The sequence below is a fragment of the Lithobates pipiens genome, unplaced genomic scaffold (assembly GCF_037356315.1).
Source record: "Lithobates pipiens isolate NorthernLeopardFrog02 unplaced genomic scaffold, aLitPip1_a1.2 Scaffold_19, whole genome shotgun sequence".
In the NCBI taxonomy this organism is placed as follows: domain Eukaryota; kingdom Metazoa; phylum Chordata; class Amphibia; order Anura; family Ranidae; genus Lithobates; species Lithobates pipiens.
The window spans coordinates 354,444,038-354,458,861 of record NW_027507764.1 but is presented as its reverse complement, the minus strand read 5'-3'; the positions used below and the strand labels follow the sequence as shown (position 1 = coordinate 354,458,861).

The following is a 14,824-nucleotide window of genomic DNA, read 5'->3' as shown; positions in this document are numbered from 1 at the left end:
ACTTACCCCTTCTAGCTGGCGGGCGGTGGACATCGGCCAGCTGGCAGTGGCTCCTGCGTCCTCTTCTCCATCACAGCAGCTTCCACTGTGTGTCTCCTCCCCTTCTCCTAGGCATCCAATAGGATCGCCTATCCTTTCAGCTAATCGGGTGATGGGTCTCAAGATCCACTTCCTGATTGGCCGGAAGGAGGTTCAGTGTTAAAAATAGCAAATATTGATTCTCTAATGTAACACACCTGGGTGGGCTCGGGTCGCATTCTCTGCACCCCGAGCACATCCTATTTTGAAGCCTATTAGAGCCTCAGGCTCTCATTAGGTGCTTCAATCCCCCCCCCCCACCTCATTGTAATTCATGCGTCCGGCGTCCTGCATAGGGGCCGTATGCATGGATAGGGGGGCCACCCCTGCCTGTAGGTACAAGGGTTTACCTCCATTTTAATGGCTAAACTCTCTGATGGGTTACCATTGTTTCCCAAGTCTACCTCTGTACACAAGTATGTTGCTTTTCAATCTTCTGTCCTATCTTGATAAAACTTCAATGTACTTTGATGGAATCAATTTTCTCCTTATATATAACCATATATCTATGAGGCACAAAATGCATGGAGGTAATTTCTCAGTGCCAGCTGTTCACAGCATGACAAAATAATTACTATACCATTCACGAAAATCCTAGGAGGGGATTATAATTTAACAATTTTACCATGGGTGCACATTAGCATCTTTCCTACGGATTTACTCTGATATTGTCTGTTAAAAAGTCAAAAGAATGCTGTGGGCGAAAACCCTGCAGACTCAGAGCCTACAGGTCTCCGTGGAGATATGTAGCTGCTTTACTCCCACAGACTTGTAAGAAAATCTTTATATTGTAAAAAAGTGTATACTCCAGCTTTTTTTTTTTTAATGGTGGTAATAGCTTAAAGGGGTTGTAAAGGCAGACGTTTTTTTTTTTTCTTATAAAAATCCTTCTGTGTACAGCAGCCCCTCTCAGCCCCCCTGATACTTACCTGAGGTCCCTCTCTGTCCAGCGATGCCTATGAGTGTCTCAGCTGTCCGAGATTCTCTTTCCTGATTGGCTAAGACACAGCAGTGGCGCCATTGGCTCCTGCTGCTGTCAAAGTCAGCTAGTCAATCAGGGAATAGAGGGGGTGGGGTCGGGTGGGTGCTCTGTGGCTGAATGGACACAGGGAGCTGTGATTCAGCTCGGGTGCCCTCATAGCAAGCTGCTTGCTGTGGGGGCACTGAACAAGTGGGAGGGACCAGGATCACAAAAGTGGGACCCAAAAAGAGGAGGATCTGGGCTCTCTGTGCAAATCCACTGTAACAGAGAAGGTAAGTATAACATAAAATAGAAAAAATGCAACACTAAAATGTACTAATAAACAGAAACAAGTATATTGTGTACCAATAATACTAAAAGAAACAATTGTGATAAAAGTCCACCACGTGAGTATGTAGTATAACACAGGAACAGGTATAAACCCAAAAAAAGCCTGGTATCAATGGATAATGTCAGTACTAGGCCCAACTAATTAAGGAAAACATTTCAGAGGGTGTAACACAAACACTCTGACCTAGCCCTGTTTCAATCCATCATTTACAAAGGGGCAATTAATAGCCTAATTTTAAAAGAATTAAAAAAAACCTCAAAAAAATATAGAGGGAAGTAACAAAAAGTTCACAGCAGAGCAGTCAAGTATAGGCTGAGGATCAAACACATAAAAGCATATAGTCCAGAGTGTATCCCGCCATAGGGAGGGGCATATAGTAGGGATATATATCCCTAGCCCCAGGGTTGTTTTTAGTGGACCTATTTTATAAATTTTTTGGCCGTTTTCATATATAAGGTTATAACCTGCAGAGTGTATAATACAGCATTATTGGTCATAGGAACAGCGCCACACATACTCTTCCTTTCATAATGTATTTACAACTCTGCAAAAAATGTCATCACATTTTTTTTTTTTTTTTACATCTGTGATATTGGGGAAGCTCAATGGTTGTAGTGTTTGTTAGTGAGTTCATGCCAAGCAGGAGGTGCATTTTCAGGGCTTGATGGCCTACTTTTATTTCAAAATAAAGCAAAGTTCCTTACATCAGGATTTCCAATGCAGGGGTTTCAGGTTCATACAGCATTCAAGACAGAAACGGGACAAACACAAAATAATACCAAGCCACCTGGCTTCTTCTTGCAGCACCACTGCTTGGCCCTTTTGTCTTTGTTGCTGCAGACCAATCAACAGCACACATGTGGCTCATGTACCACAGCTGCAGCTTTTTCAGCTTTCTTTAGTTGCAGCTCCCTGCTGCATGGGCCCAGTCACTGGTCTCTCTCTCAGTTCTCCTCAGACCTCTAAGTTCTCTCAGTCCTCTGGACTTACTCAGTTGTCTCAGCCCACTCAGTCCTCCAGACTCCAACATGGAGTACCGTCTCCATGGTTTTATATGGTAACGGAAGCCTCCATATGCTCTGTCAGGCCTTTGATTTGAAAGTTTACACACATCTGCACACACACCCTGATAGTCTCCAACAAGACCTGGACAGTGAGTTAAAGGCATTCTCCCATTCAAGACTCTTTGAAGTCTTTGTACTCCAGAATCCAATTCAGGAATTACAAAACTCAGAGAAAACTGAAAAGCCTGTCGTCTCCACTCAGAAGTGATATTCTGGAGCCTAACACTCTGTATACGTAAGAACCATGTGTAACTTTTGCCTATTCTTACACAGTGGAATGGCCTCACACTGTCCCACATCCTGATCAGGAAAAATATTTTGCTTTACTGCGTGAGCCTTTTTTTCTACTTCTAAAGTATATCTAAAGTGTTTTTTTTTTATTATTTTAGATGAAATAGGGAATGGTTTGAACCACTGTGAGATTTGTATTGCTGTTCTTGTCCCCGATTAGGAGACTTACCCTTTTTTTTATATGTCCTGGTGTTTATTGTCCTTGTCACTGGGGCAGAAAGTAAGAGTTTATCCAGAATTTTAGTTAGCACCTAAACAGAAAGATATTTTCCAATGGGGGTGCTTTTTCTAATGATAACAGTCTAAGCCCTTGTACACACGGTCGGAGATTCCGACAACCAAATCCGTCTGAGTAATTCCGACGGATTAATTCCGGAAGAGTTCCGGAAGTGATGTTGCATACACACAGTCGGACTAAGTTGTCGGAAAATCCGATTGTACATAACGTAATGATGTTATTTCGTTAGACGGGACTACGTTCAGGCTAGTAGCCAATAGCTTTGGTCTAGGAATTTGATCTGAGCATGCGTGGCACTTTGTCCGTCGGAGTAGGCTACACATGATCGGAGTATGTCCGATCGGAGCATTTTGTTGGAAAATTTTACCGGCAAGTTGGAAAAATTGGTCCGTCGGATATTCCGATGGAAACAGTCCGATGCAGACCACACACAGTCGGAATATCCGACAAAACGGTCCGATAGGAAACATTCAGACGGAATCTCCGACCGTGTGTACAAGGGCTAAGGAGGGAAACTCCTATATTTTGGAGAGGTTTATTTTTACGCCTTGTTATAGTTGCAGAACAGGAATTAAAAAGTAAAAAATGTCTAAAACGGATTGTAACCGTTCTCTACTGTACAAATAATAAATACATTTGTGCTTGCTCACAGCCTTAGGCTAGGTTCACACTACTACAATGGAAAGTCATACGACTTTGCTTGAGACTTTTCCCTGTGACTTGCTTCCAACTTGGATGCCATTTAGGAGCATGTACAAGGGTTGAAATCACACCCAAGTTGAAACAAAGTAGTGAAAGAACCTTTTCTAAAGTCGGAGCAACTTGTGTAGTATCAGCTAGGATGGCTCTCATAGGGAAACATTGAATTTGACATGTAATATGACTTAGGGTCTCACAAGTCAGATCCCATGTCACAGCAGTGTTAACCGAGCCTACTCCAACCACTGTACTGTTCAACCAGTATTAGAGTAATATACTGTACATTTTAGCAATGTCACTTGCATGTGGGAATGCTTCGAAATCTAAATAGCAAAATATACAAAGCACAGGTACTCAGCACAGTGCAGGTCACTCATTTATTAAAAATAGCAATAAAAAAAGCAAGTATTGCACTTACAAACAAGCTGCTGAATGCATAAGTACAGTCTACACTATGAAGGCAGTCAGCATATATATAGCACACTGCTATAGTTGGTTCAGGCAAGAAATCCCAGAAATTAAACTAAATACAGGGAATGCATCTAATGTGTATTTGTTCTATGATCATCAGTGCCACCTAGTGGCCATAATGTATTATTTCTCTGAAATACGACAATCAGGAAATACTGCATTAGGGCCACTAGATGGCGCTGACAATCATGTGACATACACATTTTAGACAAATTATAGGGATTACTTGTGATGGCTGTGCAAATGCTAAGCCATTCACACAACAATTTTTTTATATATATTAGACCAAGACCACGCCAACTTAACAGACTTTTATGAAGGAACAATTAAACACATCAGTGGATTTTGCACAGATACATGATAGCAATTTGGATTTGTAATGGACACGAAACAGCCAAAAGAGAGCCTATGAAGCCATACAAAGTAAGCCAGATTTTACTAAATTTTTCTAGCCTATATTGGTTTAAAATGACATTAGACTTTAATAATAAATATTCCTGATATGATTTTGTAAAACATTTCAATGCTTGGCTGCCCGGAGAAATCAATTTGTTTCACTGTACCATTTGGCCCGGAAAATGTACGGTCTACAATTTTTTCGTACACCATACGTTTTATGGTCTACAAAAAACTGTCTACATTCTTTGTGTTATGTGTTTGCTGGAAGAGAGAGCTGGGACATTGGATAGTATTTGTCCAATACGGTTTCACGCACACATATAGAGTAAAATGATTAGCCTTAGAATACAATTTTTGCATTAGGATAATCGTAACATTCGTTAAATTATGGTGTATAGGCAGATATCATACATTATTTACAAATCTGTAAAATATAATGTGAGTATAATTTTTATAGATTTTTTTTAAAAGAATGGCAATAAAATATCACTTACTAGTTATCATTGCTCCGGTGACAGAAGCCAGGAACCCAATGCTGATCAAGACCACAGAAATTAGTCTCCCCTGCTTGTGCCTCTGTAACATGACAAACATCAGAACTCCCGCTGCTCCATGGACAAAGAGAGAGGAGAAAAGGGCCCATAGGAAAACCCAATACCACATCTCTGAAAGATAAATGCCATTAATGAGAAGTTAAATAGCAACTAGACTCAAAGGAGAAACAATACGTCTCAAGCAGTCAACTTGGGTTTAGGTGTCTGACTATTGAAAAAACATATATACTGTAATTACTGACCTTCTTATGAAAATGCTAGTTACATATTATTATATATCTATATTATATATCTACTGCTTTCGTATTGTGAGCCACTGATGCAGAATAAGCATGAGCAGGTGAAATCAGGGTAAAGCAAGAACTCCTGATATGAATACCTATTCCATTTTACTGTTGAAAAGAGAACTGAAGCCTGCCAATTAGCATTTATAGAAAGTAAGGAGAGAAATTGCAGTCCCCGGAGTTTCTCCCAAGCTAGATTTAATGTGTTCTATCAGTTAGCTGAATGTACAATGTCTCAATAGTTTCCAGAGTCTAGTTTCCACGCAAGATTGTTTGAACTCTGCCTTAACTGTATCAGTAACCCATCTCCTCTTCCTCAAACAGAAGACTTACCTAAGTTCACATTTTCCAAAAACAAGCCTATAAAGTCGAGAGGCCCCAGTAGGTATTACAAAAACTGTGCTGCTTTGTACAATGATAATTAATTTTATCATCATACATGTAGGCTATTTTGCCCCCCCACCACCAAAGAGGCCTGGCTGAAAAACTCCCAGTTGTTAGTCCCCAGGTCTTGCCTTGTTGCTAGTTCTTGAAAACTGTTGGTTGCTCACTCATACAGCATTACAGGTGCAAAAAGGCAGGATGAGGGCATTGCTAAAGCCCATACACACAATCAGAAATTCTGCCAGCAAAAGTAGGATGTGAGCTTTTGGTCAGAGTTGTTCACTCTCTCCCAGGGGATTTTTGTGATACCACCATTTTTTCACGTTTTTCTTTATTGAAAACCTTTTTCTGTCCAATCACTGATTGACTAACACGTATTTATGTGATCCTCCTGCATGATAGTGAGATCCTTCTCTTCTTTGCAATTTCTGAACCCCAAATGTGTCCTGAAGAAGTGTACAATGAAATGTGTAGACACATTAGGGCTCACATCATGTATCGATTCTTATTTGTATATGTGATTTTTATTATTTCTTTCATGTCTCTGGTCTTTATATCATATGTACTTTTCAATAAATGCTAAAAAATTTTTTGTACTCCCAGTGTTTGTTGTGCCTTTAAAGTCCGACCACATGTTTTCTTTAAATTCTTTTTTTTTCTTTTTGTTCCCAATATTTACGGATGAGGCAATGTGAGTACTTTTTCTCTTTTTTATTCAACATAGTTGATCCTGCCATGTCTTTTCAGTCCCTCATTGTAGGTGGCAACAAAATTACAGCCATTTTTCTGTAACGTTGCCAACTCCAATATGCATGCTCTGCCAGTGGATTGCACTAATTTCACCTTTTCCTGAGAGTCGCCCACATGACTACCTGCATCAGACTTTGGAGTGGCTTAAGCATGTAAACACACATGTCCTCCCTGCCTCCCCATCCCTACACAAATCACAACCTCATCATCAAGTGGAGGGATCTAGCAGGGATGATTGACAGATTCCTCTTACTGCTAGGTGCCCAGCATGAGATAAATTAAACAAGCTTGGGGTTTGTGTTTATACATTGTAATTGCCAGCAGCTCCTTCAGAGTGCCCCACTGCCAGTCTTTTGGCACGTAATATTTTTTTATTTAACATCTGACCGCAACATCACTAGGTGGCGCTGTGCACATACAGGGGAAAGCCTTTCTGCTTCCTAGCTCCTCCTCCATATCTCAATATGCTGTTGGGACTGATTGAGAGATTCACATGACAGTCCTGTATGAACTCTTCTACAAGTTATTTGGGGCAATTTTTTGCTGTTATATATACAATACATGTATCATTATATTGTGGCAAAAGAGGATGATCTATGAAAATTTGGTACTTTTATTGAAACCAATTAAGGCTACAAGAGTAACCATATTAAAAGGTATCAAGAGTGTGTTTACATAAAACGAAAAAAAGAAACCTGTCTGGTTGTTAAAGCCATATCCATTAGAACAAAACCATAAGAGCAGTTGGTACCAATAAAGTGATCAAAACCCCAAAACAACTACAGTGGGTAAGTATACTATAGGTGCTGGGGTCATGGTACTCTGAGTTTAATATTACTTTAAGGCTCAGTTCACAAATATTTAACACCAGGATAAGGATACTTATGTTTTTTTTTTAAGTGACAGTTATTTTCAGCTGAAACCAATCAGATTTGAAAATTACAGTCACATGTCTAAAATGAATATGACCATTTTTATCCTGAGCATTAAAGCTTGATGAATTAATTCTAATGTTTGATTTAAGTTTCATAAATTTCTAACTGTTGGGTATGGAAAATACAGAGCGCCACAAATTTGAACATGTCATACATGGCTTTTCTCTCCTTCCCTGTGATTTATGTAGTGAAGTCATCTCCATGTTTCTGTCTGCCTTGACATTTCAGCTAATGTGCAGAGAATCCATAAAAACTAAAAGGGCTTACAGTTAACTGCACATCACTATGTTTAAAAATAAGTTTAGACATTTTCTATCTTGCAAATCTATATATATATATATATATATATATATATATATATATATATATATATATATATATATATATGTGATAAAAAAAGCTCTAAAAAATAGTCACCACTAATTATTATCAGTCATTACATTTCACAGACTGTTGAGTTCATGACAGGATATATATATATATATATATATATATATATATTTCTGGTACATGACTCATCTCTATGAGATATATTCAATGAAACTTGGTGAAAAACAAACCCTAGAATAAGGTATATACTGTATATATATATATATATATATATATATATATATTATAGATAGCTAAACGAGCTAATTCATTTGAGAGCCAAGGTATCAGTGACTTTTACACTGAATGTACTTACATAGTTACATAGTAGGTGAGGTTGAAAAAAGTCCATCAAGTCCAACCTATGTGTGTGATTATATGTCAGTATTACATTGTATATCCCTGTATGTTGCAGCCGTTCAGGTGCTTATTTAATCGTTTTTTTTAAACTATCGATGCCCCCCACTGAAACCACCACCTGTGGAAAGGAATTCCACATCCTTGTCGCACAGTAAAGAACCCTCTATGCAGTTTAAGGTTAAACCTCTTTTCTTCTAAATTTAATGTGGCCACGAGTCTTATTAAACTCCCTACCACAAAAAAGATTTATCCCTATTGTGGGGTCACCAGTATGGTATTTGTAAATTGAAATGATATCCTCTCTCAAGCGTCTCTTCTCCAGAGAGAATACGTTCAGTGCTCACAACCTTTCTTCATAATTAATATCTACCAGACCCTTTATTAGCTTTGTTGCCCTTGTTTGTATTTGCTCTATTTCCAGTACATCCTTCCTGAAGATTGGTGCCCAGAACTGGACAGCATACTTCAGGTGAGGCCGGACCAGAGTCTTGTAGATTGGGAGAATGATCGCTTTATCCCTGGAGTTAATCCCCATTTTAATGGATGCCAATATTCTGTTTGCTTTGTTAGCAGCAGCTTGGCATTGCATGCCATTGCTGAGCCTATCATCTACTAGGACCCCCAGGTCCTTTTCCATCCTTGATTCCCCCAGAGGTTCATCCCTTTGAATTCATATCTTTGCCACCCAAATGCATTATTTTACATTTTTCTACATTAAACCTCATTTGCCATGTAGTTGCCCACCCCATTCATTTGTTCAGATTTTCTTGGAAGGTTTCCACATCCTGCGGAGATGTTATTGCCCTGCTTAGCTTAGTATCGTCTGAAAATACAGAGATTAAGCTGTTTAACCCATCCTCCAGGTAGTTTATGAATAAATTAGATAGGAATGGTCCCAAGACAGAACCCACTTTTTTTCACCCGGACCATTCTGACTATTCCCCTATTCTGAACTCGCCCTTGTAGCCAGTTTTCAATCCATGTACTCACCCTATGGTCCATGCCAACGTACCTTACTTTGTACAGTAAACGATTATGGGGAACTGTGTCAAATGCCCTTTCAAAATCCCGATACACGTCTATGGGCTTTCCTTTATCTGAATGGCAGCTCACTTCCTCATAGAAGGTTAATAGATTGATTTAGCAAGATATTCTTCATGAATCCATGCTGATTACTGCTAATGATACCATTTTCATTACTAAAATCTTGTATATAATCCCTTATCATCCCCTCCAAGAGCTTGCATACTATTAAAGTTTGGCTAACTGCTCTGTAATTTCCAGGGATGTATTTTTGCCCTTTTTGTACATACTGGTGCTACTTTGGCTTTTCTCCAATCAGCTGGTTCCATTCCAGTCCATTCCAGTCAGTAGACTGTCAGTAAAAATTAAGAACAATGGTCTGGCAGTTACTTGACTGAGTTCCCTAAGTACCCTCGGGTGCCAGCCATCTGGTCCCAGTGATTTATTAACCACTTACAGACCGGACCATTTTGCTGGTCAAAGACCAGACCACTTTTTGCGATTCGGCACTGCGTCGCTTTAACTGACGTGGCTCCCAAACAAATTTGAAGTCCTTTTTTTCCCACAAATAGAGCTTTCTTTTGGTGGTATTTGATCACCCCTGCGGTTTTTAGTTTTTGCGCTATAAACAAAAATAGAGCGACAATTTAAAAAAAAAACGCATTATTTTTTACTTTTTGTCATAATAAATATCCCCCAAAAATATATAAAAAATAATTTTTTCCCTCAGTTTAGGCCGATACGTATTCTTCTACATATTTTTGGTAAAAAAAATCGCAATAAGCGATTATTGATTGGTTTGCGCAAAAGTTATAGCGTTTACATAATAGGGAGAGTAATGGCGGCAATCTGCGATTTTTATTGTGACACATCGGACATTTTTGACACATTTTTGGGACCATTGTCATCTATACAGTAATCACTGCTATATAAATGCAGTGATTCCTGTGTAAATGACACTGGCAGTGAAGGGGTTAACCAGTGGGTGGCAGTGTAGGGGTTAAGTGTTCCTAGGGGTGTGTTACTAACTGTGTGGGGGCTGGGCTTTCATTTAGTGAACACTGATCTCTGCTCCAATCACATGGAGCAGAGATCAGCGTCACTAGTTGCTAGGCAGAATGGGCAAATGCTGTTTACACGGCATTTCCTCCATTCAGCAGCCCCGTGAGACGATCGCGGGTATGCTCACGGCGATCGAGTCCGCAGGACCCGTGACTGGACTCACGGGGGTCCTGATCGGCACGCGAGCATGCCGCCGGCGGCGCTCGTGATGGCAGGGCGGCATTGAGGATTGGACGTACCTCTACGCCAATATGCCTGCCCGTGCCATTCTGCCGATGTACATCAGCGTGCGCCGGTCGGGAACTGGTTAATGTTAAGTTTCCCAAGTCTATTTCTAATTCTGTCCTCTGTTAGCCATGAGGGTGCTTCCTGTGATGTGTTATGATGACAAACAATGCAGTCTTGCTTACTGAAGCTTCTAGTGGGAATTTGTGACCACTTACCGCTGTGTGTGTTTTATACGCAAATACCTATACATGACTACTATATACCAGGTGAGAGCTAAGTCTAGAATAAATTGATCTTTGAATTGGTGGACTTTTATAGTAGCACCTTAATCTATAACTCATATGTTTGTCGTTTCTTGTTTATTTAGTGGTATCTACTATAGACCATATGATATATGTGTATCCCACTACTTTAGACACACATATGCAATCAGTTTTTTTCGGCTGTTTGTCAGTTTGGTCAAGTTCTCCCACACCTTTAGCCACAAGTTTACCAGGCAAGCGTACACTTACTATGTTTATATGTAATTAGTCTCTGTGTATATGTACTCCTCCTGGAGAAATGTTGTAACAATCATAATTCATACTTATGTAGATATATATTACATTGAATACTTACACATGAACTTTCTTGTTTTTAAATACACCAGAACCTACCCAGTATATGTCCTGAGGAAGCTAATATTTTAGTGAAACGCTTTGACAATCACGTTTTTGGAGGCATTACTGGATCAGAAACTTTTCTTTTAAAAAAAACTGATATATACTGCTGATGAGCAAGGGTATTTAGCAGTTTATATTTACTAAAATAATTGCATTTCCATGTTCTGTGTACTGTGGGAGATCGGATATCGTGAATGCAGAATCCTATGTTTGGTAACACTTTAAATACCAAATATATTTAAATACCAAAATGTGATTTTATGATTTTCTTGAAATTGTACATTTCTTTTCCTACTGACATGCTTTGCTCATGAAAAAGAGAGGGACAGAAACAGAAAATGTTTAAAGATGGACTCCCGACAGATAGTTGAATACAGTCAGAAAACCTGTGAATTATTTTACCTGCAAAATTATTTGTAATTCTGTTCAGGCTGATTTGTGATCCAAGTAACCCTGCCACACAGCACATCCATGCCCTGTGCCTTTGTAGATTATACTGCAGCTAACCAATACAGCTTTTTTTTGGAACCCAGCCCAACCTGTAAATGGACAGTAATGAAGCAGTGATACACTGATGACATCATACCTGTGTTCAACTCTCTTATAAGCATGTACACAGTGTTGACTGACACTAAATCACAATGTAATAAAGCCCAAATGTCTGATCCTACCTCTCCAAGTCCTGTATTGCAGTGTTGATAGGTGGCCGATCTTAAACTCAGATACATTTAAAAAATATTTTGCATGATTTTACTGTGTATTTGTTTATTTATGTCTTCGTAAGGTACTGTATAGATATATTCAAAGTTAGAATATTAAAATAAAGTTTAAAGTAAATACTTCACATGAATCAATAGACCTGTGCTACCACAGTAGTCTGGTATATTTTATTTATGTGATTGTGTTTTGGTATTCCCCTGTTTTAGGCTGGGTTCACAGTAGCTGCAGCCGTGGCTCACAGCAGGGTTCTGGTCCCCCAGATTCAGGCGCAAATTAGGTCTGAATTTTTGGTTGAATGCAGACCTGAATTGGAGCCAAAGTCACACAGGACCCTTTTTCAATGTGGACCTCGGCCGTCCCAGAGATGTGTGAACCGACTCCATTGAGAGCTGGTCAGGCTCTCCTGTCATGCGAATTTCTAATAACAAAAAGCACTGCGCTATCTGCACAAAAAAAGCAGCTAACACACTAAAAATTGATATTTTAGTTCAGATAACCTATACAATAAAAAAGAGTAGCGCTAAAAATTATACAAACGTAAGTGCACAAATCTGTGACCAATGACATAAATTATCATAATTATCAAAAATTTACACAAATTTAAATTACATGACTTCAATATAAACACGTGTGTGAAAATTATACAAAAAAAATGAGTATCACTCAAAAAACTCAATAAAGTTATTTTTCAAAAGAACAATCAAAGTCCCCCTAGGTGCAGTAGAGAAAAGAAGATATCCCCTCCAATCCTCGGGATTATGATGTACGAACACCCTTGTGCCAATACCACCACCTTAGCAGATGCAGGCTTACCGAATATATTTGACCCAAAAGAACATATATTCCAAGGGTCAATCACGCTTTAGTGTGGAGTAACTGTAGATCAATCCAACCAACGGGCACTGGAACGCGGAATTCAATGGGAAAAATTTCTTCCAGAACAACATTCAATTTTTTATGTAAAGCGCTAGATCAACTATTTAAATTCCATCTTCGGCAGTTTGGTCTGTTTTATGATTGGAGGATACCAGTTCTGTGTATATTTATGTTCTGGAAGAAATTTTTCCCGTTGAGTTCCGTGTTCCAGTGCCCGTTGGTTGGATTGATCTACAGTTACTCCACACTAAAGCGTGATTGACCCTTGGAATATATGTTCTTTTGGGTCAAATATATTCGGTAAGCCTGCATCTGCCAAGGTGGTGGTATTGGCACAAGGGTGTTCGTAGATCATAATCCTGAGGATTGGAGGGCATATCTTCTTTTCTCTACTGCACCTAGGGGGACTTTGATTGTTCTTTTGAAAAAGGACTTTATTGAGTTTTTTGAGTGATACTCATTTATTTTGTATAATTTTCACACACATGTTTATATTGAAGTCATTTAATTTTAATTTGTGTCAATTTTTGATAATTATGATAATTTATGTCATTTAAATCACATATGATATATAGGTTAGAGACAAATTTGGTCACAGATTTGTGCACTTACGTTTGTGTAATTTTTAGTGCAACACTTTGTTATTGTATAGGTCTCCTGTCATGCGAATTCAATCTGGGAAAACCGGCATCCAATTTGCATAAGTGTGAACCCAGCCTTAGGCTCAGTTCCCATTAACTGCAATAAACCACCTAGACAGCGGAAGGCCTGTGGATTTAGTGTACCAAGATTTTGCAAAGGCATTCAATACAGTCCCCCATAAGCGCATAATCAACAAGCTGAGGTCCGAAGGCATGGACCATAAGGTTTGTTCTTGGATAAAAAACTGGTTACAGGGGCGTGTCCAAAGGGTGGTGATAAATAATGTGTACTCAGACTAGTCTGGAGGGGTAAGTGGGGTACCCCAAGGTTCTGTCTTGGGACCAATTCTATTCAATTTATTCATAAATTATATAGAGGATGGGATAAATAGCTCAACTTCTGTAAAATAAGCAGGGCAATACCTGCACATCAGGATATAGGAATTTTACAGAAAGACCTGAACAAAATAATGGAGTGGGCTACTACATGGCAAATGAGGTCTAATGTGGAAAAATGTAAAGTAATGCACTTGGGGGGAAAAAACATAAATACAAACTACTCACTAGGCAGAGAACCGCTGGGGGAATCAAGGATGGAGAAATATCTGGGGGTCCTAGTAGATGACAGACTGAGCAATAGCATGCAATGTCAAGCTGCAGCTACCAAAGCCAGCAGAATATTAGCATGCATAAAAATGGGATATACTCCAGAGATAAAACTATAATCCTACAATTTTATAAAACTCTAGTTAGACCACATCTGGATTATTCTGTCCAGTTCTGATCACCAGTCCTCGGAAGGGATGGGTTGGAACTGGAAAGAGTCCAAAGAAGGGCAACAAAATGAATAAGGGGACTGGAGGACCTCAACTACGAGGAACAATTGCAAACATTAATTTTATTCTTGCTGGAGAAACGATGCTTGAGAGGGGACATGATAGCAATTTAAAAATAACTCAATGGCAAACCCAGCATAGGAAAAAAATGATTCCGTCTCAAGGAGTGTAAGAGGACACGAGGCCACACAATGAAACGGGAGGAGAAGCGGTTTAACCTTAAACCGCGTAGGGGGTTATTCACTGTCAGGGCAATAAGGATGTGGAACTCTCTTCCACAATTGGTGGTAGCAGCGGGGAATATGGATATTTTTAAGAGACTCTTGGATGTAAGGGGAAATAATTATACACTGACACATGTGCACCTACACAGGTTGAACTGGATGGACAATTGTTTTTATTCAACCTTACCTAATATGTAAACGTTCTAGTCTGTGCAACTCAATTTGCAGTGACTTAGAAAAAGGTTTCTGAACTACTTCATCGTGGCTTGCATTTACTTCTACTAATGAAGTTGCAAGCAAGCCACAATTAAGTCACGCATGATGTCGGCTGTCAAAGTCGTGCAACGGGAGTAGTGGGTTGCT

The 14,824-nt window shown here is 39.3% G+C and overlaps 1 protein-coding gene across 1 annotated transcript in view; it reads right to left on the bottom strand.

The window, feature by feature from the left end:
• The window catches only part of TMEM170B (transmembrane protein 170B), a 66,683-nt gene that overhangs the window by 20,236 nt on the left and 31,623 nt on the right, over positions 1-14,824 (bottom strand). The window contains exon 2 of the mRNA XM_077492194.1: positions 5,048-5,218. Coding sequence (XP_077348320.1) covers positions 5,048-5,218 — 171 coding nt within the window. The remainder of the gene's footprint in view (positions 1-5,047; positions 5,219-14,824) is intronic.